The 27,881-nt window shown below is 35.2% G+C and overlaps 1 protein-coding gene and 1 long non-coding RNA gene across 2 annotated transcripts; one reads left to right on the top strand and one right to left on the bottom strand.

Moving 5' to 3' along the window:
* Positions 1-5,295: 5,295 nt before the first annotated feature.
* Positions 5,296-7,470, bottom strand: LOC114945620 (uncharacterized). Its single transcript, XM_085488247.1, has 2 exons — positions 7,312-7,470; positions 5,296-7,016 (listed from the first exon to the last, which is right to left on the bottom strand). Exon 2 carries the CDS (start codon positions 6,882-6,884, stop codon positions 5,445-5,447), a length of 1,440 nt encoding a protein of 479 aa, XP_085344373.1. The 5' UTR covers positions 6,885-7,016; positions 7,312-7,470; the 3' UTR covers positions 5,296-5,444.
* Positions 7,471-25,818: 18,348 nt separating this feature from the next.
* LOC146720577 (uncharacterized) lies at positions 25,819-27,383 on the top strand. The gene is made up of 6 exons (XR_014926019.1): positions 25,819-25,877; positions 25,962-26,161; positions 26,311-26,427; positions 26,505-26,668; positions 26,795-27,007; positions 27,209-27,383. It is a non-coding gene; the product is annotated as an uncharacterized LOC146720577 (long non-coding RNA).
* The last annotated feature ends 498 nt before the right edge of the window (positions 27,384-27,881 follow it).

Here is a 27,881-nt window from a genome sequence, read left to right on the forward strand (position 1 = left end):
CAACAATGTCTAAATGCACATGCTGAAAGCGTTGATCAGGAATTGCAATCTTAATTGGAGAATTCTTGGTGTGTCTTGAAATCTTCGCACGTTGACATGAAAGACAAGTTTGAGTCCATTCCTTCACATCTTTTTTCAAAGAAAGCCAAATGAATTTCAGTAGTAATTGTTTAGATGTCAATCTGCCGCTGGGGTGAGCGAGTCCATGAACAACATCAAAAATTCTCTTGCGTAAGAGTTTAGGAACATATGGACGAATTAATTCCGAAGAGCAATCACAATAAATAGGTATGGTTGATCCTGAAAGAATAAGTTTCTTCAACAGAAGTGAAGAATTTGAAGAAAGTAAAACTTGAAGTTCTTCATCTTCTTTCTGATAATTAGCAAGTTCTTCTAAAGAAACTATAATAGGCATTGAAATAGATTCAATTCTTGACAGAGCATCAGCAACTGAATTCATTTTTCCAGAAATATAGGTAATATTTGTAGAGAATTGAGCAATAAAGTCTAATTGTCTGATCTGTCTTGGTGACGCTTTATCCAATTTCTGACGGAAAGCAAAAATCAAAGGTTTATGATCAGTTCTGATAATCAGTTGTCTTCCTTCAACAAAATGTCTGAAATGTTTAATAGCCAAATAAATGCTAAGAAGTTCTCTATCATAAGTGCTATAATTTCTTTGAGCTTTGTCTAGTTTCTTTGAGAAAAATGCTATTGGTTTGATATCGTCGTCAATAGACTGTTCAAGTGATGCACCAACAGCAAAGTCAGAAGCATCACAAGTTAAAATAAGAGGAGCATGAGGAGCAGGATGAGAAAGGGTAGTAACTTGTAAAAGTTCTTCTTTACATGACTCGAAAGCTAATTCCGCTTCTTTAGTCCAAGAAATAATTCTTCTATCCCTCTTGCGACTGTCCTTTAAATATTCTGTTAACAGAGCTTGATGATTTGCAGCATCCTTGAGACAGCGACGATAATAATTGATAATTCCTAAGAATCTGCGTAATTCATGAAGTGTCTTAGGTTTAGGATAATCAATAATTGATTTCACTTTTTCGGATGTAGGTTTAACTCCTTGGTTAGAAACTAAGTAACCAAGAAAAGAAATCTCGCTTTGACCGAAAAGACATTTAGCGACATTGATTGTCATTCCAGCTTGTTGAAGACGATCAAAAATAATGCGTAAGTGAGCAATATGTTCTTTCTCATCTTTAGAAGCAATAAGAATGTCATCAAGATAACAAAAGGCAAAACTCAAATCATTAAGTAAAGAGTTCATGAGCCGTTGAAAAGTTTGGGCTGCGTTTCGTAAACCGAAAGGCATTACGACAAATTCAAAAAGCCCAAATGGAGTAGTGACAGCTGTTTTGTGAATATCTTCTTTAGCGACGGGTACTTGATAGTACGCTTTAACTAAGTCGATTTTAGAAAAGATATTCTTACCAAAAAGTGAAGAAGAAAAATCTTGAATATGAGGTAAGGGATAACGATCCGGGATAGTCACTGAATTGAGTGCACGATAATCACTACACAGTCTCCAAGAATTTTGTTCCTTTTTAGGTACCATATGTAGAGGGGCTGCCCAGGAGCTGCTTGAAGGCCTGCAAATTCCTTGCTCCATCATAGACTTGAATTCTTCCTTGGCACATTTAAGTTTCTCAGGAGTAAGTCTTCTGGGAGTCGAAAATTTAGGAGAACCTTCCGTAACGATATGATGCTCAACACCATGCGTTTTTACCGAGGAAATTGGAGAAAAACGGGTGAGTCCTGGAAATTCGGTTAAAAATTTGTGGTACACAGAATCAGGAGATGTGGTAAAAATTGACAAATGTGCAACTTCTTGAATTTTTCCAGTATTCATAAGACCGGTAACATTATCAATCAATTTCTTGTTTTTAATGTCAATTAGGAGATTAAAATGACAAAGGAAATCGGCGCCTAAAATAGGACGTTGAATATCCGCGACACAAAATTTCCATTTGAATTCTCTCCTTAAACCGAGGTTCAAAATTAAAGTTTTAGAACCGTAAGTATTAATTTGAGTACCATTTGCGGCAAAAAGTTTTAAATTAGTATGCCACGGCTTCAATAAAACCTTTTTAGGTAACAACGATATATCAGCGCCCGTATCGACAAGAAAATTCAAATTTGAATGTCTGTCGAAAATAATGAGGCGATTGTTAGAAACACCGTCGTAAGCAGCCTCAGTCTTAAGCGGCGTTTTTAGTTTTCCTGTGAAGCCAAGAATGTTTTGGACATAGAACAAGATAAAGTACATCGTTTAGCCTTATCACCAAACTTCTTATGGTAAAAACAAATTGATGTATCTTTAATATCTTTATTTGATTTGTCTTTGTTACGCGATAACGATCTAAATCTTCTATTCTCTCTAGACCGGCTTTTGGAACGATCTCGACGACGAGAAACTTCAAGAGCTTCGATTCTTCGTAGCAAATCCGCGAAATCCGAAGATTTATTATTTGCATTATTGGAAACTTCTGCGACTTGCAAACCGCCGTCCCGATCAGCAATTTTATCGGCTAATTCCGCAAGTTTAACAAGAGGAACATCCTCTACTACGGCTAAAGTCGTTTGAATTCTATGTGGTAAGCGTTGAAGCCAAATCATTTGCAAAACACTATCTGCTAAAGATCCTCCAGACAAATGATGAATTTCTCGAAGTAATTCCAAAGGCTTTTTATCATTAAGTTCAATTCCAGCTAATATTTGTCTCAAACGTTTTTCCTCTGAATCCGTAAAGCGATTTATTAATATTTTCTTTAAATAATTATATTTATCTGTTTCAGGTGGATTTTCAATGACTTCAGATATGTTTACTAAGGCTTGTTCATCAAGATGACGAATGACAGAACTATATTTAATATCATCTGATCGAATTCGATAAACCGTAAACTCACTTTCAATAGAAGCAAACCAGAGTTTAGGTTGTTTATGCCAGAAAGTCGGTAGTTTTAATAAACGAAACTCATTTGAGTGAATTTGTAACAGAGGATCACTCACCTGATGTCCAGTTTGAGAAGGTAAAATATTAATATTATCTGATCCAACCTGATTTGATCCGCTCGCCAAATCCATATCAATCTTTGTATCCGAACAGGGTCTAACTGGTGATCTATCGATTGGCATTTTCCTCTTGTTCCAGGAATCCGATAAAATGATTTGAGAATTTCCGTGAAGGAGTAATCCGCCTCTGATGTTTCAAAGATCCGGAGAATGAATCTCTTAAAATCAGAATATCCAGCAATTCTTCCAAGCGATGATAATATTTCGCAGACTTCAAATACGACGATCACTTGGCACTTATTCCGCATCAGCCTTTAAAATGCGTCGGCTTTAATATCACGTCGGCTTTAATATCACGTCGGGGTCACCAAAAATGTAGCGACTTATAAATAAATTCACCAGATCTTTGAAAAAGTAATGTTTATTCATTGAAAGTATAAAGCGAAAGAACAAAAAGAATTAATATGTAACAAATAAATGAATGAATGTGTTGTTATGGAAATATTGATTTTTCTTAAAAACATTATGTATATTAATGAATTGAAGTTATTACAAATGTATAAAGATGTAAAAAGTGTAAAAGTGCAGTAAAAAGTGTAAGGTGTAATAAAAGTGTAGAGTGTAAATGAAAGGTGTGGATGATGAATGCTACAAAGTTGCTGAGGACCTAAACATATCGATTGGCTCGTGCCATTCGATTTTTACCAATGATTTGGGCATGACACGGGTCGCCACGAAATTTGTACCAAAATTGCTCAATTTCGACCGCGAATTTTTGGCCAAAAACAACACACTAATAATGCCGCAGCCACCGTATTCCCCAGATCTGGCCCCCTGTGACTTTTTCTTGTTCCCGAAACTGAAGAGGCCCATGAAAGGACGACGCTACGCTACGATTGAGGAGATAAAGACGGCATCGAAGGAGGAGCTGAACAAGATCACAAAAAATGATTTTTTGAAGTGCTTCGAGGATTGGAAAAAACGTTGGCACAAGTGTATAATATCTGGTGGGGATTACTTTGAAGGGGACAAAATAGATATTCATGAATAAATAAATAATTTTTGAAAAAACACAAAATTCGCGATAATTTTTGAACACACCTCGTATATATATATATATACAGGAGGGGGACACTTCCGACCCTTTCCTTGTAAGTAAATATTACCATATATATATATATATATATATATGGTAATATTTACTTACAAGGAAAGGGTCGGAAGTGTCCCCCTCCGATATATATATATATATATATATATATATATATATATATATATATATATGGTAATATTTACTTACAAGGAAAGGGTCGGAAGTGTCCCCCTCCGATTTTAATGAGCTTTGAATATGTTGTAGTCTAGATCAAAATAGAAGACACGTATTTTTTTATAAGTGCTAATTTGGCCGTTAAGGGGGTGAAACACCTTCTTGAAAAAAATCGATTTTTTCATTTCTCAGCAAATACCGTCGAAGCGATAAGAGATATAAAGAAAAGTTTTAAATAAAAGTTTTATGGTTTTTAATGTACTTCAAAATCATGTAATCAGATTTGTCGAAAATGTCATATTTTTCGAAATTTCCCCCCCCCCTCCCTTTCAATGTTTGAAAATTTTTAAATTTGTCTCATAACAAAACTTATAGCTCATTTAACGACAAATTCAATCATATATAATAAAGTTGTATTCCGAAGTCGCATTTTTCAGAAATAAATTAAAAATATCCCTATACACTACTATACGCCCGCTTTATCCACCTCATGACGCTCGTTATTCACAGCGACAGTTATTTTTCTTCGCAAACTCACAGAGGCAACCATAAATTAGCAATAAATAATTTATGAAAATATATTTTTATAAATTATAGAAATTATATTTATAAATATAATTTATAATTATATAATATATATGTAGGAATTAAGAAGTTTTACCGTTAATATAAAATAAGTATATCCTACCGACATGTTTATGTCTCGTCATGCGTGTTGTCGAGACAGGTTATTTGTCTAAATTTTATTATATCCCCTGTTATTTGAGCGTGTTGTGTTGTTCGTTGTCGAGACAATAGCCTTGTTATTGCGAGCGAAAATCAGCAGGTAACTGCTACGGCGACCTTCTCGAATAATATACATTTTTTTGTTAAAAGTTTTATAAATAAAACATATTTATATGTTACTATATTTTAATTTATACATTTTTGCAGATAACATCCTTGCTCATATACAACATACATTACATACTTGAAAGAAATAGAGTACTTTACTCATCAAAATATTCTGTTTTATAATATTTAATTTCTTAAAGTATAAAGTAAATGTAATACACATTGTCTTACATTATTAAGTCATTATATATATGTATGGTATATGGAAATATTACATAAAATACCGTACATAATTATTGCATACAAGAATAAAAAATATTCATGGTTGATATCGGTTACAAAGATGATGATCATGAAAGAAATGATTTATACAAAGGGATGTTTTACACCATGCGCAAGAAATTACAGCAATTTTACCGCAAATATCACATGTTGGTTTTAAATTAATTTTGAAACAAAAATCTACTGGTGTATCAAATTCTTCTGGTTTCTTTTCTAAATAACCACTTTTATACCATGCATATTTGAATAAATTTTTAAACCTTGGTGATGAAAATTGATTATGTGTTAATGATTGTAATTTTAAAATATTGTTTCTTGAATGAAGCTTGACGTCAAGATCTAAAAGCATGATGGTATCTGAAAAATGTCTAACAAAATTTTTCCATAAACGAAAACCGAATACATCTAAAGGTTGTATTTTTCCCGTTGCTCCAGCTGGTATAGTTAACAAATTAATATTGTCTATAAAATCTGGTTTGTTTCTTTGAATTATATCAGGACAATGACCAGTCCAAGAATCTAATAATAACACTGATTTTGGTCCAACATTTGGAAAAAACACTTCTTTTATCCAGATCTCAAAATGATGCGATGTTAATTTTCCAGATTTTGATGCCATGACAAAGATATTATTATCTTTAAACATTGTTTCTTTTACAAATGTTCCAGTAGGTTCTTTTAAAACAATAAACAGAGGCGATAATAATCTACCATCAGCTGAAACAATAGGTTGTATAGTATAACTATGTGTAGTTGCTGATATGGATTGTACTATGCGCTCTACTTTTTTAATACCAATAGGTGATAGTGAACGACCGAAATGAAATTCTAATTGAAATCCACTTTGGTCCGAATTATATACATTTTCAATTCCATATTGTATAATAAAAGATTTAACATTTTCGATAAATGACTTGCTTCGTGCTTCTAAATCTTTGTCTGACGCTAAATGTTTTTTTGTTATAAATTTTGTAATTTTTCTAGATACGATATTATGTGCAAGCTTAAACCTTTTTACCCATGATAATGATGCTGTAAACCCAAGTAGATTTACTTCCTTCTGTGCGCGAATAGCCCATCGAGCAATATCAATGTCATGAATAATTATTCCCTTTTCAATACCTTCATGGAATTTATTTAACGTATATGTTGAAATTTTTTTCAGTTTATCAAATCTGCTGCCACTTTGATTTACTTGCTGCTCCCATCTTCTTAATTGACGTAATGACGTGACTTTCCGAAATCTATTTCTTATAGTTGCAAGAGTTCTTGACTTTTTTGTTCCACTTCTCCAAAACTCTACTGCATTTCTTTTATATTCTATTGGTACAGAATCCGCAACACATTCAATTTCTTTTACAAAATATGTGTCACCTTCTCTTTCTTCGTCAATTACAGGTTCTACTTCAGGTATATCAAATTCGTTTTGAAAATCTAATGATGATTCTTCATAAACTTCAAACGCTTCTTCATACATTGATCAAAGTGTATTTTCCAACATGTCTTTTGTTTCATTTTCATCTGTTGTAACAGGACTTTCTGGGAATTCCCCAGTCATATACAGTGCAGTGTATAGCAGCACTGCTACATTTCTTGGATTAAACATTATCTAAAAAAATTATTAACATTATGTATATTTGTTTTATAAATATTAGCAAAAAAATACTTATTAGCAACAAAAATATTTTATTATTTAATGCGTATTAATAATTTGTTATGTTTTCCGAGTTTCATGAAAAATAGAACACTGTTTTATCACATAATTTATAATAACTTAAATAAAGTAATAAAATATTAATTATAATTTAAATACATTAAAACAAAACAGATAAACCGCAATTTTGAATAAAGTGTAAGTAAAAGCAAAAAACTATAAAAGTTTTAAAAATCGAAAAAGTACATACATACTGTATTGTTGTGTGCGTGGGGCACAATTGTTTTTTCAGGATAACGGCTAGTCTTGTTAATTAATTCGAGCACTTGTTAATTATTTGATAACTGATTTGTGACTGTCCGCCGCTTCTAGGCGGTGATTTTTAACGCCTCCGGTTCTGAACGATTATCGGAGGGGAATCGCGCGGTGGCATGACGCGGTGGAATAAAATCATCAGTTATTTTTAAAGTGGCGTGATCAAAATGCAAGCGAAGGAAGTCCAAAGACTTCCTTCCTCGCATTTTATTGCAATTCAGCGCTATTTCGAGAGTGATTTCTTTCTCTATTTGATGACTTGGCCGTGTGATACTGGCTGTATCAGCACTTCGGGCAACTGACCTTCTTATCCCGACGCATTTTTTCGCTTGCTTTATAAGTTATAATCCTTTTAATTATTTTATTATATATATAAATATATTTACTATCGCGCTCGCGTATATTCGATAGACGCTTTAATAGTAATATGTGTTCCACTGCATGCAGTTGTTAATAAAATAATATATTGCACCAACTCATTTCGCGAATGCGACATCTGTTTATTCATAGAATTGGATCTATTAACCTCGACATCTGATCAATAATTTTCCTTGTCCGACTAGTTTTATTTTTCATGCATTAAAAACATTTCTTTTCCATATAAATTATATGTATATTTATTGTCACATAATATATATATTATAATTATATATATTATATAATTATAAATTATATTTATAAATATAATTTCTATAATTTATAAAAATATATTTTCATAAATTATTTATTGCTAATTTATGGTTGCCTCTGTGAGTTTGCCAAGAAAAATAATTGTCGCTGTGAATAACAAGCGTCATGAGGCGGATAAAGCGGGCGTATAGTAGTGTATAGGAATATTTTTAATTTATTTCTGAAAAATGCGACTTCGGAATACAACTTTATTATATATGATTGAATTTGTCGTTAAATGAGCTATAAGTTTTGTTATGAGACAAATTTAAAAATTTTCAAACATTGAAAGGGAGGGGGGGGGGAATTTCGAAAAATATGACATTTTCGACAAATCTGATTACATGATTTTGAAGTACATTAAAAACCATAAAACTTTTCTTTATATCAATGCAAAATTAATACCTAATCAAAACATCACATACCAATGCTCAAGCTCGTATGACAATAAAAACAATGATAAATTATTAAATTAAGGCCATGTGTAACGAGCAATACGATATTATTTTATTATTGAGAAGAAAATTCTTAATTTGAAATAATAATTATACAAACGTTTCGAGCTCTACTTGCTCCTCTTTCAGTCCTCAATAAAATTGATAGCGTATTGAATAAGTTTAATAGTTACAATCAACGACTACAATTTACGATTGAATACGAAATTAATAGAAGCATAAATTTTCTAGATTTAAACATTAAAATAATAGACAACATCATACACTTAGATTGGTTTCAAAAAAAGACATGTTCAGGTAGAGTACTATCTTTTTTATCGAGTCACCCTATGTGCCATAAAATAGGAGTAATTTATAATCTTATTAATAGGGCATTGTTATTATCTCATCCCATATATCATAAGAAAAATTTAGAACTGTGTATTAAAATATTATTGGACAACGGTTACCCTATTCATTTAATCTTTAAAGAAATAAATAAGAGAATAAGAGTTTTAAACAATGGTCAGTTTAACAACAATAGAAAAAAAGAAATTGCAGAAGATAATAGCAAGAAAAAATTTTTCGTCATTCCATACATTAATAACATTTCTGAGACAATAGCATCGACAATAAAAAAATCAGATTTCAGAGTAGGATACCGTTGTCTAAATAATCTTAACAAATTAATTAAAGTCCACAAGGACAAAAACGTGCATAACAATAATAATAATGTTGTCTACAAAATTAATTGTAAGGATTGTGAAGCTTCGTATGTTGGGCAAACCAAAAGAAAATTACGCACTAGACTAAAAGAGCATATGAATAATATTAAATTTGATTCCTCCAAGCATTCTGTGGTCTCTGAACATACTATAGATAAAAAACATGCTTTTGATTGGGATAACGTTAAAATACTCGATATTGAATCTAATTATTATAAAAGACTTATCTCGGAAATGATACACATCAAGGAACAAAGGCATGGTATAAATAATAACACAGACACCGAATTGCTTAACAACGCGTATTTCGACATTCTAGAAGAAATATCGAATTTTTAGACTTATGTAAATGTTTATTTTGTGAGATCTGACACCTATTTATTCGACTTTTTAAAAGACTAGACAACAGTCAAGTACTAACAATAAGGCCAACAACAATTAGAAGCATCGTCATCTCAAGTTATTCGGAACAATTTGTAAGCATAAAGGTTCAATATTTTAGTATTTAGTTTAATTTATAATTTTTAATCTTTTTTCACATACACATTAGTGGAATCCTATTTTACAATTGAATAAATTCTTTAAATTCAGTTAACAAATATCAAATAATTTGGAGAGGATGAACATAATCATTGCCAGATCGAGGGACATTCGTCAAATAACGATAAGTGGTTCATCTGGAGTAATGTATAAGTGTCACTCCAAGTTTTTATTAATAGTTCTAATATATTTTATGAATAACCGGACGAATCATTCTGCTTCTAATTGGGTTCTTACTTTGTTGAACTATTTGAATGGTCTCAATTCATTGTAAATATATTTTGCGTTTTTACTATGACTCAACTATATAACTTATATTGACTATGTATTGCGGATTTTTTATTAGAATTTTATGTATTTATTTATTATCGTTATTTATTATCACTATTTTTTTGCGCATTGAAGAGGAGCAAGTAGAGCTCGAAACGTTTGTATAATTATTATTTCAAATTAAGAATTTTCTTCTCAATAATAAAATAATATCGTATTGCTCGTTACACATGGCCTTAATTTAATAATTTATCATTGTTTTTCTTTATATCTCTTATCGCTTCGACGGTATTTGCTGAGAAATGAAAAAATCGATTTTTTTCAAGAAGGTGTTTCACCCCCTTAACGGCCAAATTAGCACTTATAAAAAAATACGTGTCTTCTATTTTGATCTAGACTACAACATATTCAAAGCTCATTAAAATCGGAGGGGGACACTTCCGACCCTTTCCTTGTAAGTAAATATTACCATATATATATATATATATATATATATATATATATATCGGAGGGGGACACTTCCGACCCTTTCCTTGTAAGTAAATATTACCATATATATATATATATATATATATATATGGTAATATTTACTTACAAGGAAAGGGTCGGAAGTGTCCCCCTCCTGTATATATATATATACGAGGTGTGTTCAAAAATTATCGCGAATTTTGTGTTTTTTCAAAAATTATTTATTTATTCATGAATATCTATTTTGTCCCCTTCAAAGTAATCCCCACCAGATATTATACACTTGTGCCAACGTTTTTTCCAATCCTCGAAGCACTTCAAAAAATCATTTTTTGTGATCTTGTTCAGCTCCTCCTTCGATGCCGTCTTTATCTCCTCAATCGTAGCGTAGCGTCGTCCTTTCATGGGCCTCTTCAGTTTCGGGAACAAGAAAAAGTCACAGGGGGCCAGATCTGGGGAATACGGTGGCTGCGGCATTATTAGTGTGTTGTTTTTGGCCAAAAATTCGCGGTCGAAATTGAGCAATTTTGGTACAAATTTCGTGGCGACCCGTGTCATGCCCAAATCATTGGTAAAAATCGAATGGCACGAGCCAATCGATATGTTTAGGTCCTCAGCAACTTTGTAGCATTCATCATCCACACCTTTCATTTACACTCTACACTTTTATTACACCTTACACTTTTTACTGCACTTTTACACTTTTTACATCTTTATACATTTGTAATAACTTCAATTCATTAATATACATAATGTTTTTAAGAAAAATCAATATTTCCATAACAACACATTCATTCATTTATTTGTTACATATTAATTCTTTTTGTTCTTTCGCTTTATACTTTCAATGAATAAACATTACTTTTTCAAAGATCTGGTGAATTTATTTATAAGTCGCTACATTTTTGGTGACCCCGACGTGATATTAAAGCCGACGTGATATTAAAGCCGACGCATTTTAAAGGCTGATGCGGAATAAGTGCCAAGTGATCGTCGTATTTGAAGTCTGCGAAATATTATCATCGCTTGGAAGAATTGCTGGATATTCTGATTTTAAGAGATTCATTCTCCGGATCTTTGAAACATCAGAGGCGGATTACTCCTTCACGGAAATTCTCAAATCATTTTATCGGATTCCTGGAACAAGAGGAAAATGCCAATCGATAGATCACCAGTTAGACCCTGTTCGGATACAAAGATTGATATGGAGTTGGCGAGCGGATCAAATCAGGTTGGATCAGATAATATTAATATTTTACCTGCTCAAACTGGACATCAGGTGAGTGATCCTCTGTTACAAATTCACTCAAATGAGTTTCGTTTATTAAAACTACCGACTTTCTGGCATAAACAACCTAAACTCTGGTTTGCTTCTATTGAAAGTGAGTTTACGGTTTATCGAATTCGATCAGATGATATTAAATATAGTTCTGTCATTCGTCATCTTGATGAACAAGCCTTAGTAAACATATCTGAAGTCATTGAAAATCCACCTGAAACAGATAAATATAATTATTTAAAGAAAATATTAATAAATCGCTTTACGGATTCAGAGGAAAAACGTTTGAGACAAATATTAGCTGGAATTGAACTTAATGATAAAAAGCCTTTGGAATTACTTCGAGAAATTCATCATTTGTCTGGAGGATCTTTAGCAGATAGTGTTTTGCAAATGATTTGGCTTCAACGCTTACCACATAGAATTCAAACGACTTTAGCCGTAGTAGAGGATGTTCCTCTTGTTAAACTTGCGGAATTAGCCGATAAAATTGCTGATCGGGACGGCGGTTTGCAAGTCGCAGAAGTTTCCAATAATGCAAATAATAAATCTTCGGATTTCGCGGATTTGCTACGAAGAATCGAAGCTCTTGAAGTTTCTCGTCGTCGAGATCGTTCCAAAAGCCGGTCTAGAGAGAATAGAAGATTTAAATCGTTATCGCGTAACAAAGACAAATCAAATAAAGATATTAAAGATACATCAATTTGTTTTTACCATAAGAAGTTTGGTGATAAGGCTAAACGATGTACTTTATCTTGTTCTATGTCCAAAACATTCTTGGCTTCACAGGAAAACTAAAAACGCCGCTTAAGACTGAGGCTGCTTACGACGGTGTTTCTAACAATCGCCTCATTATTTTCGACAGACATTCAAATTTGAATTTTCTTGTCGATACGGGCGCTGATATATCGTTGTTACCTAAAAAGGTTTTATTGAAGCCGTGGCATACTAATTTATATATATATATATCCTAAAAAAATCATAAAAATGAAAAGGTCAGGCCATGTTCAAAAGAAGGTACTCAAAAATTTAAACGATCTAATAATAAATTATCACGAAAAGTAACTGATATGTTATTCAAGGTGCCAGTTCAAAGTGAACATACGTAAAGTGTATATTATCTAAATTTAGTAATAATATATTACCATGAAAAGTAACTGTGATATTTTATTCAAGGTGCAAGTTCACATTGAATATACATACATATAAGTAAAACTGATTACAATTTGATTCTAGAAAATAAGTGCGATATGTTATTCTTAGTGCACAAAATATAATAGTCGTTTATAGAGATTTGATTTGAAATTCATACTAGCCCGTACAATGAAAAATAATTGCTCGTAATTCCAGAGTACCAATTTGTTAATGACTCAGAAAAATAACATGGCGGCCTGCTCTCAAAAAACTATGATGTTTCTCGATGTCCATTTAGAAATAATGTCGAAGCTCTTACAGAATAATTACTACAACATTTGAAATACGAAAAGTATTACATTAGAAGAAGATTAGATTAGAATAAGGATTAGAATAAGGTTTAAATTTTTGAGTACCTTATTTTGAACATGGCCTGACCTTTTCATTTTTATGATTTTTTTAGGATATCACTTACTTTTTAAAGTACAGATATATAGAGCAGCTTTCTAGTAATTCAAATATCACAAATATATGTATTTTCGATTCTTATCACATAACTTTGTATAAGTAACAATTTATGCAATACAGTTCAAAATAATTGAAATATATGGTATATATGTACATATATATAAAATATATAATTATATTATAGTATACATATATATTTTATTTAATCATATATGTAAATGTTTGTATAATTGTAATAACTTTGAACGATACATTGCACATTTATTTCAATTGCAACAGAATGAATTTATATTCTTGTATGAATATTGAAAATAAAGAATGGGCCCCTCCATCGCCCATTCTCGTGAGAACGCAACCATATATTTTTCTTCGTCTCTCCGATTTTAACACGACATACATATTTCTGTCTGATAATTTTTTTCTGAATGATACTTTTTGAAATGTCATAAAGCCTAGGTCAAATTAGAAACTTATTGCACTCGTTTTAATGCAGCGTTTACAGCAGCTTTTATAAAGCGCCAGAGCAGCCGATATTTTATTTTGGCGCTTACGGCAACTTTTATACAGCGCTAGAACAGTTGATGTTTTAATGTAGCGTTTACGGCAGCCTTTATACAGCGCCATTATTTAATCTGTTCTAAGAACAATATTTATGCCCCTTGTGCTCCTTTGGGCCATTTTTTCTTGAACACTTCCATATCATTAGAGTAATACCATTCCGATTTTGTGTCAGCTCTCAACATACACGTGTAGTGACCACGATTTATTTCTTCACCTTCGTGAAATATAGCGCTTATTAGCTTGTACTTTTTTTTATTAATCGTGATATTACTCGTCGGCACGGCGGTCATTCGATTGTTGATAATTTTTTTAGAAGCACCGTTTATAAAAGTATATAAATTGAGCTGTATTAATACGACGGATAAAGTTGATTCGATTACGGTTTTCTTTTTCAACACGGTGCCCTTACATTCGTTACAATTGCCGTTTATCGTTTCCCATTTAGAAAATTCTACATTAATCAAACTTTGTAGAGTGACACCTTTTTTCCTTTTTAATGTCGAATGTATAGGTAATATTAACAAACTACTGCTTTCCAGCTTAGTTACATTGTAATTACATTTGACATTCGAGCAACATGTTACGTGCTTTAATTCGAGTTTTAATACATCATTGATGTCGGAATACGTCGACATTAGAGCCGTAAAAAATTCCGAAACATCTTGTTGTGTTCGTTCTTCGAAGCGTTTTCCGACAGATCTTCTAACCGCTTGAATGTTGCAATATTTACGTTCACCATACGCGCAGATAGCATCAGTCAATGCATTCGATGCTTTATTTTTCAGTATTTGTTGCCTAATACGTACGCAATGAAACGCACATTGTAATATTACATTAGCGTAACACGAAACAGCATCGTTATTGCAAAGGCCATATATTTTCCACGTAACTATACTTTCTGGTTCCTCACAATCATAATTCTGCATATCATCAATGATATTAGGGATATCCCATCGACGATTGTACATTTTCACAACCTTTTTCTCGGACGGATTGATTTGTGGCAGTTCAGATTTGAATATAGATCTCAGTCGATTATATTCTACAATGGCTCTCGAGTTTGCTTTAACTGATGCTGGATTGAAATTTATCAAATGTAGGCCTTCCAATTTACTTATTCGTGACAAACCTACATAGGCTTGACCATCACTGAATACAGTCGTTCCTAAATCCATCATTGCATTGTTACATGTAATTCCTTCGATTATAAATAATTCGACATTCTTTAATTTGTCTCTCAAAGTTTTCAAGACCATGTCTGACAATTGCGTATATTTTGGTGTAGATTCATGACTAACCGGTAGTTGAAACATTCTATGGATTGTCAAGCCATCGATATTGAATGCTGCGATACCCGTGGGAGCAGATATGGCAGTCGTTTTTTTCCAAATTTATTCTGATCCAATGTTTAATCGTTTCAATTAGAAAACTTTTCCCTGTACCACCCTCGCCACTTACGTACAGTCGCAGAATCTGATTCTTATCTTGTAAAACTTGGCATACTCCATCAAAGACTCTTTTCTGGTCTTTGTTCAATTGCGACTCATTTGCGATAAATCAATCGGGTCGTCAATCTTACCAAAATCTTCCAGATCTTTCATCGCGTCGTCAGCTTCTATCGGATTACAATCCAGTTCATCGTCATCGGATTTGTCTCTGTCTGCTGTTTTCAGATCATTTTCGCGCTTCTCGATTAATTCAGCAACGTTCTCAAAAGCTTTCTGTTTTTATTCGAGCCTTTCGTGATATTTCATTACCTTCGTTAAACAGACCTCTGAATTCTTAAAGGCATCCGTGTAAGTCTCGAATGTACCTTTGAGTTCACTCAAATCTCTCCATGGTTTGAACAGAAGAAGCAGCGAGTAAAAGTATTTTTCGGGCTCAGTTTTTATATTAAATCGATTAATGGTTAATTAAATAACCCTTTTTTTCGTTTTTTTTTTAAATAAACCCGATGCCAGGTTGTAACACTTGACTTCGTCATTATTTGACATCTGTTTCGTAATTTCCCAGAATCTGGCAAAATCGTACCAAATTCAATGATTCTAATTCTTGATGGTCTATTTGGATAGTAATATCGATGAGTGACGAACAGTAAATATTCGTAGAATTTTCATCAACGAGCTTAAATTTCATAAAATGTTTTAACTTTCTATTTCTCACCTCATTAACATCGATCCATTGACCATGGTATCATTATCCGTACCGTACAAGGGATTTCCCTAATAAGTGTATCCGCAGCTTCTAAAGCACCGCATTCTCTGTTATTTAATGAACGCATTGCAAAATTCCACAGTTTCGATGCCAAGGACTTATTCGAATCTATCACTTCAAAGTCTGTATTGCATTTTTCCGACTTTGTCGTGTATTTTGTTAAATATGAGTTTAAAAAACTCTGATTTTTTCTCTAATAATTGTATGTCCATATTTCCCTTCCAGGCTAATTTGATAGGACGGATTATAATCATTTATAAACCTTTCCGACTCCTTGCGAGGAAGATCGTACAATCTGCTCTTACTGCCTAAATTTTTTCTACCGACTATCGAAGTGATAACGTCTCTTAAACGAAATTCTCAGTAACTGGCCGAGGAAAAATCGAACCGACACTTTCTGTATATATTAGTTTCCGTTTTTTTTCGTACGCATGCAATACGAGTTATGTTTATGATTCTGATCACTTATTACCGTATCGTTACAACGTTGGCGAAACATTTTCATCTGGAATTTCACACGTTACGTATTTTTGAATAAACGTAGCAACTTCTTCATCCGGCGATTTTCCTAATTACTGGAGCATCTTTTATCCAAATATACAATGCATGTGCTGCATTACTATGATTACATTCTACTGCATACTTCTACGTTGATATTCCAGTCGCCAGAAAGTAATGAATAATCTTTCCTATAGATTATCGGACGACACAAATAAAATCAATCATTGGCTTTGAATTTATGCACATGAATCTAGAAGTACTTACCGGATCGTATGCGATTAGTTCGTTGATGCCTAACTTCTCTTTATCGGGATTCATATCTCGTAAATATTCACCCAAATCGGTACCATTTCCCATCACTAGGACTCAAAGTCAAAACACCAACGTCGCTGGACCCGTCTAATGCAAGTCATGCATTTTTACCTTATGGGACGGTTGTCGCAAAATTGATCCGTATTTCTCAATTTTGCGAAAATACTCATTAAATTCGATTCTAATTGGTAACCTTTCAATTCGTTCAAGTATCTACCAGCAGTTGTATCTCTCTCGTGGGTTCGTAACCATCGTCGTATAATAGATACCACTTCTTCAACTGTCAGTAGTTAGCATCATTGAGAAGGAAAGAGACAGATACTGCAGATTCAACCTGAATCTACTATGTTTCGACATCAATCGTGTTCTAATAAATAAATATTCCGGCAATGCAAAGTTCTATCTTCTCGTTGTCCATCTGACACCATCAGGATATAAATCAGGGACAACACTGACATCCAGATATTTATAACGATTATCCATTGGAAACTCTCAATTTTCACCATTTGATAAAGTTTCAATGCAGATTCGTTATCGATTCTTTTCGCGTGTATTGGGTATATTGTATACTGATCGTTAATATCCGAATGTCAGTGATTTGTGTGAGAAAAGCCCGTACGTTTTGAAACGCTTTGATCATTATTATTTTTGTTTTAATGTACATTGTACCAAATTCAATGCTGGTAATTCCTCAACCACCTCATTATTTCGTCATTGTCGCTTTCCTCATCGACCAATCCTATATTCTGTTTCCTGCAATTACACTATCCTTTAATAGATCATCAGATGACGCTGGAAGACGAATTTTGAGTAATGAGGATTATTTTTCTTTCAACCGTTGTAAAGCCCTTATACATTTTATTAATATCTACCAAATTTTCCCAAACCACTTTAGATTTCTTGGGTATACCCTCGAACGAGAATGTGCAACTCGTTATTCAAATTTCTAGGATCTTCCGGAGGACATACCTTATCCAATGTTTCTTGTAAAAGCAGAGGCAAATGAAATGTTCTACCTTTTCCTAAACAGAGTTCGATTATATAAGTTTCTTGATTTAAAATGTGTTATATTTAAATCATCTTAATTCTTTTTTTCGTTCAAGTACAATAACAGCAAAAACTGCATATAGTAGGTATGTATTTGACTCTACTGCCATTACTTGAAACAAATACATTATTCGATTATTACACAATTGGAACTCTGGATTACGAGTAATTATTTTTCATTGTACAGACTAGGTTTAAATTTTGAGGACCTTCTTTTGAAAGGCTTGACCCCTTTTTTTTTTTTGTTTTTGAAAAAAGGGGGGGAGAGGAAAAAATGGGGTAAGAGAAGCGAGAAGGGAAAGAGGGTTAAAGAGAACAAAAGGAAGAGGGGGAGAAAAAGGCGTAGGGGTAAAAGAGGGAGAAGGGGTGAGAGAGGACGAAAGGGGGAAAGAGGTGAAAAAGGGGACGAAAAGGTCGAAAAGAGGGTGGGGGGGAGGGGAACGAAAAAAGGGGTGAAAGAGGACGAAAGGGATGAAAAAAGGGACGAAAGAAGGGGGTTTGGGGAAAAAGGGGAAAAGGATGAGAGAGGGAAAAAAAATGGTAGAAAGAAGAAAAGGGGGGAGGGGGGACGAAAGGAGTGAAAAAGGGTGAAAAAAGGACGGGAAAAAGGACGAAAAGGGTGAGAGGGAAAAAGAAAAAGGGTTTTTAAAAAGGGTGAGAGAGAAGAAAAAAGGGGGTTTGGGGGAGGCGAAAAAAAGGGGGGAGAGAGCGAAAGAGGGGGAAAATGAAAGGGCCGAAACGGGGGGGGAGGGAAAAAGAAAAAGGGGGTGAGAGAGAATGAAAAAGAGTGAAAGAGGACGAAAGGGGCGAAAGGGGTGAAGGGGTGAAGAGGGGGAAACCCCAAAAGAGGGGGAGAGAGGACCCCGAAAGAGGGTGAAAGGGGGGGAAAAAAGGGGGGGGGAGGGGGGGGGGGGGTGGGGGGGTGGGGGGGTGGGGGGGGGTGGGGGCGGGATGTGGGGGAAAAAGGGGGGTGAAAGTTGAGGGAGGTGGAGGAAAGGTGAGAAGAGATTTATCGCGGACAGAGAAGAAGAAGAAGAAGAAAACGACGTTTTCTTTTTTATGACAAAGTCATTTTTGCCGCTGTATCTCCCGAAAGGCTTGCCGATTTTTTTTTTCTTGGCTCAAATTATCGTGGGATGGCCTTTTAGGTTTATTACGTGCAATTCAAAATTTTTTATTTTTGTATTTAATCCCCAAAAAAAGGACTTTTTATGGTGCAGGTAAGGGGGACTTTTAGTGTCTTTTTAAAGGGCTTTTAGGGTTTGAACATGGCCGGGGCACACCCCGTTCCCGATTACAATAAAAAAAAAAAATAATAATAGACATATAATTAGAGTAATAAAAAAATTTTTTCTTCGGGGGTTTTTGACAGCTGCCCTCAATGGGGGGTTAAGTTTTCCCGAATCCCACGATTTTCTGCTTACAGTAGAAAAGAAAAAATTTTAGAGAATCTTGTGCATTTTTTAAACGCACAATATACAGGTATGTTTACGTGTTATTCATAAAATTTTTTAATTTTTTTTTTTTTTTAAATGCCTTAAAAAAGAATTAAAAAAAAATATAATTTAAAAATATTTTTGGGTTGCCCCGGAAGATACCCCAAAATTTTAAAATTTTTTTTTTTCTTTTTCTTAAATATTCAAATTTTAAAAACTAAAATTTAAATTTTTAACATTTTTGTATTTACCCTCTTTTGTTATAGAAATTTTATATTTTTCATTGTGAAGCTCTATATATAAACAGAATGATTTTAGAAAATGTGATTTGTTTGTTTTAAAGCAAAAGCTTTCAAAAAAAAAAATTGAAGAGTTTATTTTGACCCCCAAGTTTTTCATTGAAATATAAAAATTTTTAAATTTGAAATGTATGTAGAAAATTATAAATTTCCTTTACACATTTTAAAGGAGGATAATAAATTTTCCCAATTTTTATATTTGACAGGGTTTAACAAGGGAAACATGATTTTTCATTAAAAAATCAGAGGGGAAAATTTTATATTTTATAATTGGTTAGTTTTATTTCTTAAAATAAATTCTTTTAAAAAAAGTTAAAAAAAAAAAGGATTTATAAATCATTTTCCGAAAAAAAGGTTAAGTATGTCAAAGTGATCTAAAATTTTTTTGATTAGCTATAAATTTTTAGAAAGAAAAAAAAATAAATAAAATTATGTTTCCAAAAAAAATGTTTTGTGTGTACACACCGTAAAATTTTAAAAAAAAATAAAATTATTTTTATAAAGCAAAAAAAATTGGAAAATTTATTGCTCTAAAAGCAAAATGCCAAAAACAAAAAAAAAATTAAAAAATTTTTGCAAAATTTAAAATTTAAATAAAATAAAAGAAATAATAAAAATTTTGTTAAAAAAACTGGGGCGGGCTAAATAATATTCTAATGATATTAAAATTTAAATTGGGCTTTTTAAAATCATTTCAATAAAAAGGGGGGGGAAAGAATGAAAGGGGTAGGAGGAAGAAAGAAAATGAAAAGAGGACGAAGAGGGTGAAGGGGAAGAAAGGGGGGTGAAGAAAAACGACAAAAGGGTGGAGGGTGAAGAGGGGAGGGGAAAAATTTTAAAAAGGGTGGAGAGAGACGAAAGAGGGGGTGTGATGAAAGAAAGGGCCCAAAAAAAGGGCGAAAGAGGGTTGAAAGCGGACGAAAAGGGTGAAAAAGGACGAAAAAAGGGTGAGAAAGGACGACGAGGGTGAAAGAAAAAAGGGGGGGGAGGAGGAGTGAGAGAGGAGAAAGAGGGTGAAAGAAATAAAAAAGGGTGGGGGGACGGGGAGTGAAAGAGGAGAAAGAAAGGGGAAAGGGCCCAAGGGGGGTGTTTTGGGGGGGGCCCAAAAAGGGTGAGGGGAAAAAGGGGGAGCGAAGAAAGGGGTGAGGAAGAAAAAGGGTGGAGGCGGGGGGAAAGGGGGCGAAATTTGGGGGGAGGGGGGGGGCGAGGGGGAAAAAAAAGGGGGGGTTTTGGGGGACGAAAGGGCGACAAAAAAGGGTGAAAGAGGGCGAATGGGTGAAAAGGGGCGAAAAGGGTGTGAGGGGGACGGAGGGTGAAAAAGGGGCCCAAAGGGGGGGGGGGGGGGTTGAAAAGGGGGGCCGGAAAAAGGGGGTGAAAAGAAAGAGGGGAAAGAGGTGAAAGAGGGGTGAAAAAGTGGGGAATTAAAAAGGGTGGGGAGAGGGAAAAAGGGGGAAAGAGGGTGGGAAAAGGGCGAAAGTGGGAAAAAAGGACCCAAAAAGGGACGAAAGAGGGCCCCAAAAGAGGGTGTTGAAAGAGGGGGAAGATGGTTTAAAGAGGAGCAAAATGGGTTTAAAGAGGGTGAAAGAGGGTGAAAAGAGGGTTTAAAGAAGAAACAGAGGGTGAGAGAGAAAAAAAAGCTAAGAAATAGGCGAAAAAGGGTGGTTAGGGGCCCAAAAATGGGGTGGGGGGGGGGTGGGGGTGGGGGGGAGGGGGGAGGAAAGGGGGGGGTTTGGGAAATTGGGGAGGTGTGAGGAAAGGTGGAAGAGATTTATATTATTATAATTGATGAGTCAGCGAAGCGGGGAAAAGGAAAGAAGAAGAAGGAAGAGAGTTTCTTAAATTTTTATAAAAAAAAGTACTTTTGAAGCTTTTATCCCCAGAACGGCTTTACCGATTTATTTTTTTTGGCTCAAATTATCGGGCGATGCCGCCTTAGGTTTAAGTGCAATTAAAATTTTTTTTTATTTTTTGTAGTTTTACACCCCCAAAAAAGACTTTTATGGTGAAAGGATAAGGAGACTTTTAGGTCTTTTTAAGGTTTTTAGGGTTTAAAATGGCCGGAGAACTACCGGTCTCTGATATATTATATTATAAAAAACCGGGAAGAAAACACGGCATGAGAAAAAAGTTTAAAAAAGTAAATAAAATAAAAAAAAAATCGAGAAAAGTACCTGAAAATTCCTTATCTGATTTTTTAAATTTTCCATTTTTTTTATCCCACGAGAATGGCGGGTGATGACGTCGACTGGAGAAGAGCCCCCAGTACTCCAGCAAGCCAAAATACTCCGGGGGGACGGCAGGTACCCCGGAGGGTTCGTTTGCGACCTACACTATTTATCGTCTCTGTGATCATGCATCCATCAGCACGAAGCCCTACACCCTGTATATTGGATTCAGACGTTGCACATTCTTTGTCTGGTCCCTCTCCTCAGACCTGTCCGGCATGGTTGAACCTACCAGGAGCGAATGCCCCAGCCGGTATAGCCCTGAGAGTCAAGGGGACTCGCAAGCTCCCTCACCACGTCAAGGTGATGTGCAGGAGGGAGAGTAGATAGGGACAGTGGGAATCTCGTTAATCCATTCATGCGCGTCACTAATTAGATGACGAGGCATTTGGCTTGGCTACCTTAAGAGAGTCATACTTACGACCGCACCAGGGGGTCTGGGGGGGGGCGGTTAGCCCCCCCAGTAAGCACCCCCAGCGGTGCCGGGCGGCTACATCGCGGTTACTCCCCTTCCGCTAGAATCGGGATCCACACCTGGGATTTCCCCCTTACAGCGCACATACACTGCGTATTACGTACGCCAGGACAAGCAGATCCTTCAGACGTAGGGGCGCGGTTTCACCACGTAACACAATTGACTTTGGAATAGGTTAAGTTTATGCGTCACTTGGACGCGGTTCCACCATTCCTACTCTCTTTATTGTACCTGTGTGTGACGCTCCAGGTAGCAAGGCACCGATCCACGCAGGCCGAAAAATATTTACGTTCAACCGTGCAATGGATGGGCTGGGATAGCCCAGAGGGCTTCCCAAATGCTTAAGGGAATGCGTACACATGAAATTTCTCCACGAGACACACACTGCGCCAGGCGCCCTAGCTTCCACGCCCGTGAGATTCCGACACCAATTGGTAGGGCACCGGTAGCCTCCCGGTGGGGCCCCCTACCTCCCTCACTACCCTGTGTTAGTCTAAGTCGCATGTATGACAGCTTCAGCATGCCTCAGACCCCGAACTGTGCATTCTCAGCGCCAGATCAGTCGACTCGGCCACGCATCCGCCACCATCAGCAACCCCGACAACGTTAGACGGGTCACCGTCGCGTACCTCGCTATTAGGCTACGCTGCCGATTGCCGCTACGACAGGGCCGGACGCTTTGCCCAGAGCCTGGGATCGCTTTATCCTTCCACTGTCGTTTTATGGGTAAACTGTTGTAGCGACTTATAAATAAATTCACCAGATCTTTGAAAAAGTAATGTTTATTCATTGAAAGTATAAAGCGAAAGAACAAAAAGAATTAATATGTAACAAATAAATGAATGAATGTGTTGTTATGGAAATATTGATTTTTCTTAAAAACATTATGTATATTAATGAATTGAAGTTATTACAAATGTATAAAGATGTAAAAAGTGTAAAAGTGCAGTGAAAAGTGTAAGGTGTAATAAAAGTGTAGAGTGTAAATGAAAGGTGTGGATGATGAATGCTACAGTACTCCCCCCCAAGTGACGATATTCGTTGCGAAATGGACTTTCTTCTTCTTTGGTGGATAGGTGCGTAAAGCTTTTCCAACAGTAGAAGAAGAAGAAGGATTTGAAGTAGCAGAAACAGGAGTTGAAATAGCAGGAACAGGAGTTGAAATAGCAGGAACAGGAGCTGAAGATCTGGTAGAAAGTTCAGTAGAATCTGAAGTTCTAGGAATGAAGGCTGGCTTGAGACGTTCTGTCGAAATATTGACAACTCTTCCTGAAACATTAACTGCAAATAAATGATCAGAGATACGTTTCTCAATAGGAAAAGGGCCAGAATAAGGAGGTTGTAGTGACTTCCTAACAGTATCTTCTCGAATCCAAACATGAGTACAATCAAAAAGATTCTTGTGAACAAAAGGTGATCTTTTGCAATGATGACTTGTAGGAGATGATCTGATATTCCTCATATGAATCCTGTGTTTTTCAAGAAAGATTTCAGGATCTGCAGGAAAATCTTCTTCAATGAAAAATTCTCCAGGAATACGAAGAGTGGATCCATAAAGAAGTTCTGCAGGTGAAGCTTTTAAATCTTCTTTGAAACACGAACGTAATCCCAAAAGAACTGAAGGTAAAGATTCTACCCAGTTGGTTGTTTCGTGGCACATAATCGCTGCTTTCAAAGTCCTATGCCATCTTTCCAGAATTCCATTTGAAGCAGGATGATAAGCAGAAGTTCTAATCCTTTGGCATCCAATTAGGTTTGTTAAAGCTTTGAATAAAGCTGCTTCAAACTGAGGACCTTGATCTGTTGTAATGCTGATAGGAGAACCAAAACGTGCTACCCAATGTGAATAAAATGTTGTAGAAATAGTTTCAGCAGAAATCTCAGAAATAGGAACAGCTTCAGGCCATCTGGAAAAACGATCAATCATAGTAAGACAATAACGGTAATTTTGACAAATAGGAAGTGGTCCAACAATGGCTAAATGCACATGCTGAAAGCGTTGATCAGGAATTGCAATCTTAATTGGAGAATTCTTGGTGTGTCTTGAAATCTTCGCACGTTGACATGGAAAACAAATTCGAGTCCATTCCTTCACATCTTTCTTCAAAGAAGGCCAAATGAATTTCAGTAGTAATTGTTTAGATGTCAATCTGCCGCTGGGGTGAGCGAGTCCATGAACAACATCAAAAATTTTCTTGCGTAAGAGTTTAGGAACATATGGACGAATTAATTCCGAAGAGCAATCACAATAAATAGGTATGGTTGATCCTGAAAGAATAAGTTTCTTCAACAGAAGTGAAGAATTTGAAGAAAGTAAAACTTGAAGTTCTTCATCTTCTTTCTGATAATTAGCAAGTTCTTCTAAAGAAACTATAATAGGCATTGAAATAGATTCAATTCTTGACAGAGCATCAGCAACTGAATTCATTTTTCCAGAAATATAGGTAATATTTGTAGAGAATTGAGCAATAAAGTCCAATTGTCTGATCTGTCTTGGTGACGCTTTATCCAATTTCTGACGGAAAGCAAAAATCAAAGGTTTATGATCAGTTCTGATAATCAATTGTCTTCCTTCAACAAAATGCCTGAAATGTTTAATAGCCAAATAAATGCTAAGAAGTTCTCTATCATAAGTGCTATAATTTCTTTGAGCTTTGTCTAGTTTCTTTGAGAAAAATGCTATTGGTTTGATATCGTCGTCAATAGACTGTTCAAGTGATGCACCAACAGCAAAGTCAGAAGCATCACAAGTTAAAATAAGAGGAGCATGAGGAGCAGGATGAGAAAGGGTAGTAACTTGTAAAAGTTCTTCTTTACATGACTCGAAAGCTAATTCCGCTTCTTTAGTCCAAGAAATAATTCTTCTATCCCTCTTGCGACTGTCCTTTGAATATTCTGTTAACAGAGCTTGATGATTTGCAGCATCCTTGAGACAGCGACGATAATAATTGATAATTCCTAAGAATCTGCGTAATTCATGAAGTGTCTTAGGTTTAGGATAATCAATAATTGATTTCACTTTTTCGGATGTAGGTTTAACTCCTTGGTTAGAAACTAAGTAACCAAGAAAAGAAATCTCGCTTTGACCGAAAAGACATTTAGCGACATTGATTGTCATTCCAGCTTGTTGAAGACGATCAAAAATAATGCGTAAGTGAGCAATATGTTCTTTCTCATCTTTAGAAGCAATAAGAATGTCATCAAGATAACAAAAGGCAAAACTCAAATCATTAAGTAAAGAGTTCATGAGCCGTTGAAAAGTTTGGGCTGCGTTTCGTAAACCGAAAGGCATTACGACAAATTCAAAAAGCCCAAATGGAGTAGTGACAGCTGTTTTGTGAATATCTTCTTTAGCGACGGGTACTTGATAGTACGCTTTAACTAAGTCGATTTTAGAAAAGATATTCTTACCAAAAAGTGAAGAAGAAAAATCTTGAATATGAGGTAAGGGATAACGATCCGGGATAGTCACTGAATTGAGTGCACGATAATCACCACACAGTCTCCAAGAATTTTGTTCCTTTTCAGGTACCATATGTAGAGGGGCTGCCCAGGAGCTGCTTGAAGGCCTGCAAATTCCTTGCTCCAACATAGACTTGAATTCTTCCTTGGCACATTTAAGTTTCTCAGGAGTAAGTCTTCTGGGAGTCGAAAATTTAGGAGAACCTTCCGTAACGATATGATGTTCAACACCATGTGTTTTTACCGAGGAAATTGGAGAAAAACGGGTGAGTCCTGGAAATTCGGTTAAAAATTTGTGGTACACAGAATCAGGAGATGTGGTAAAAATTGATAAATGCGCAATTTCTTGAATTTTTCCAGTATTCATAAGACCGGCAACATTATCAATCAATTTCTTGTTTTTAATGTCAATTAGGAGATTAAAATGACAAAGGAAATCGGCGCCTAAAATAGGACGTTGAATATCCGCGACACAAAATTTCCATTTGAATTCTCTCCTTAAACCGAGGTTCAAAATTAAAGTTTTAGAACCGTAAGTATTAATTTGAGTACCATTTGCGGCAAAAAGTTTTAAATTAGTATGCCACGGCTTCAATAAAACCTTTTTAGGTAACAACGATATATCAGCGCCCGTATCGACAAGAAAATTCAAATTTGAATGTCTGTCGAAAATAATGAGGCGATTGTTAGAAACACCGTCGTAAGCAGCCTCAGTCTTAAGCGGCGTTTTTAGTTTTCCTGTGAAGCCAAGAATGTTTTGGACATAGAACAAGGTAAAGTACATCGTTTAGCCTTATCACCAAACTTCTTATGGTAAAAACAAATTGATGTATCTTTAATATCTTTATTTGATTTGTCTTTGTTACGCGATAACGATCTAAATCTTCTATTCTCTCTAGACCGGCTTTTGGAACGATCTCGACGACGAGAAACTTCAAGAGCTTCGATTCTTCGTAGCAAATCCGCGAAATCCGAAGATTTATTACTTGTATTATTGGAAACTTCCGCGACTTGCAAACCGCCGTCCCGATCAGCAATTTTATCAGCTAATTCCGCAAGTTTAACAAGAGGAACATCCTCTACTACGGCTAAAGTCGTTTGAATTCTATGTGGTAAGCGTTGAAGCCAAATCATTTGCAAAACACTATCTGCTAAAGATCCTCCAGACAAATGACGAATTTCTCGAAGTAATTCCGAAGGCTTTTTATCATTAAGTTCAATTCCAGCTAATATTTGTCTCAAACGTTTTTCCTCTGAATCCGTAAAGCGATTTATTAATATTTTCTTTAAATAATTATATTTATCTGTTTCAGGTGGATTTTCAATGACTTCAGATATGTTTACTAAGGCTTGTTCATCAAGATGACGAATGACAGAACTATATTTAATATCATCTGATCGAATTCGATAAACCGTAAACTCACTTTCAATAGAAGCAAACCAGAGTTTAGGTTATTTATGCCAGAAAGTCGGTAGTTTTAATAAACGAAGCTCATTTGAGTGAATTTGTAACATAGGATCACTCACCTGATGTCCAGTTTGAGAAGGTAAAATATTAATATTTTCTGATCCAACCTGATTTGATCCGCTCGCCAAATCCATATCAATCTGTGTATCCGAACAGGGTCTAACTGGTGATCTATCGATTGGCATTTTCCTCTTGTTCCAGGAATCCAATAAAATGATTTGAGAATTTCCGTGAAGGACTAATCCGCCTCTGATGTTTCAAAGATCCGGAGAATGAATCTCTTAAAATCAGAATATCCAGCAATTCTTCCAAGCGATGATAATATTTCGCAGACTTCAAATACGACGATCACTTGGCACTTATTCCGCATCAGCCTTTAAAATGCGTCGGCTTTAATATCACGTCGGCTTTAATATCACGTCGGGGTCACCAAAAATGTAGCGACTTATAAATAAATTCACCAGATCTTTGAAAAAGTAATGTTTATTCATTGAAAGTATAAAGCGAAAGAACAAAAA

This window comes from Nylanderia fulva, unplaced genomic scaffold (genome assembly GCF_048542155.1).
Source record: "Nylanderia fulva isolate GAGA-0341 unplaced genomic scaffold, ASM4854215v1 Scaffold662, whole genome shotgun sequence".
Taxonomy (NCBI): Eukaryota; Metazoa; Arthropoda; class Insecta; order Hymenoptera; family Formicidae; genus Nylanderia; species Nylanderia fulva.

What these genes read in the sequence shown, in the direction of transcription:
- LOC114945620 (XM_085488247.1), bottom strand. Translation starts at nt 6,884, where the DNA reads ATGTATGAAGAAGCGTTTGAAGTTTATGAAGAATCATCATTAGATTTT.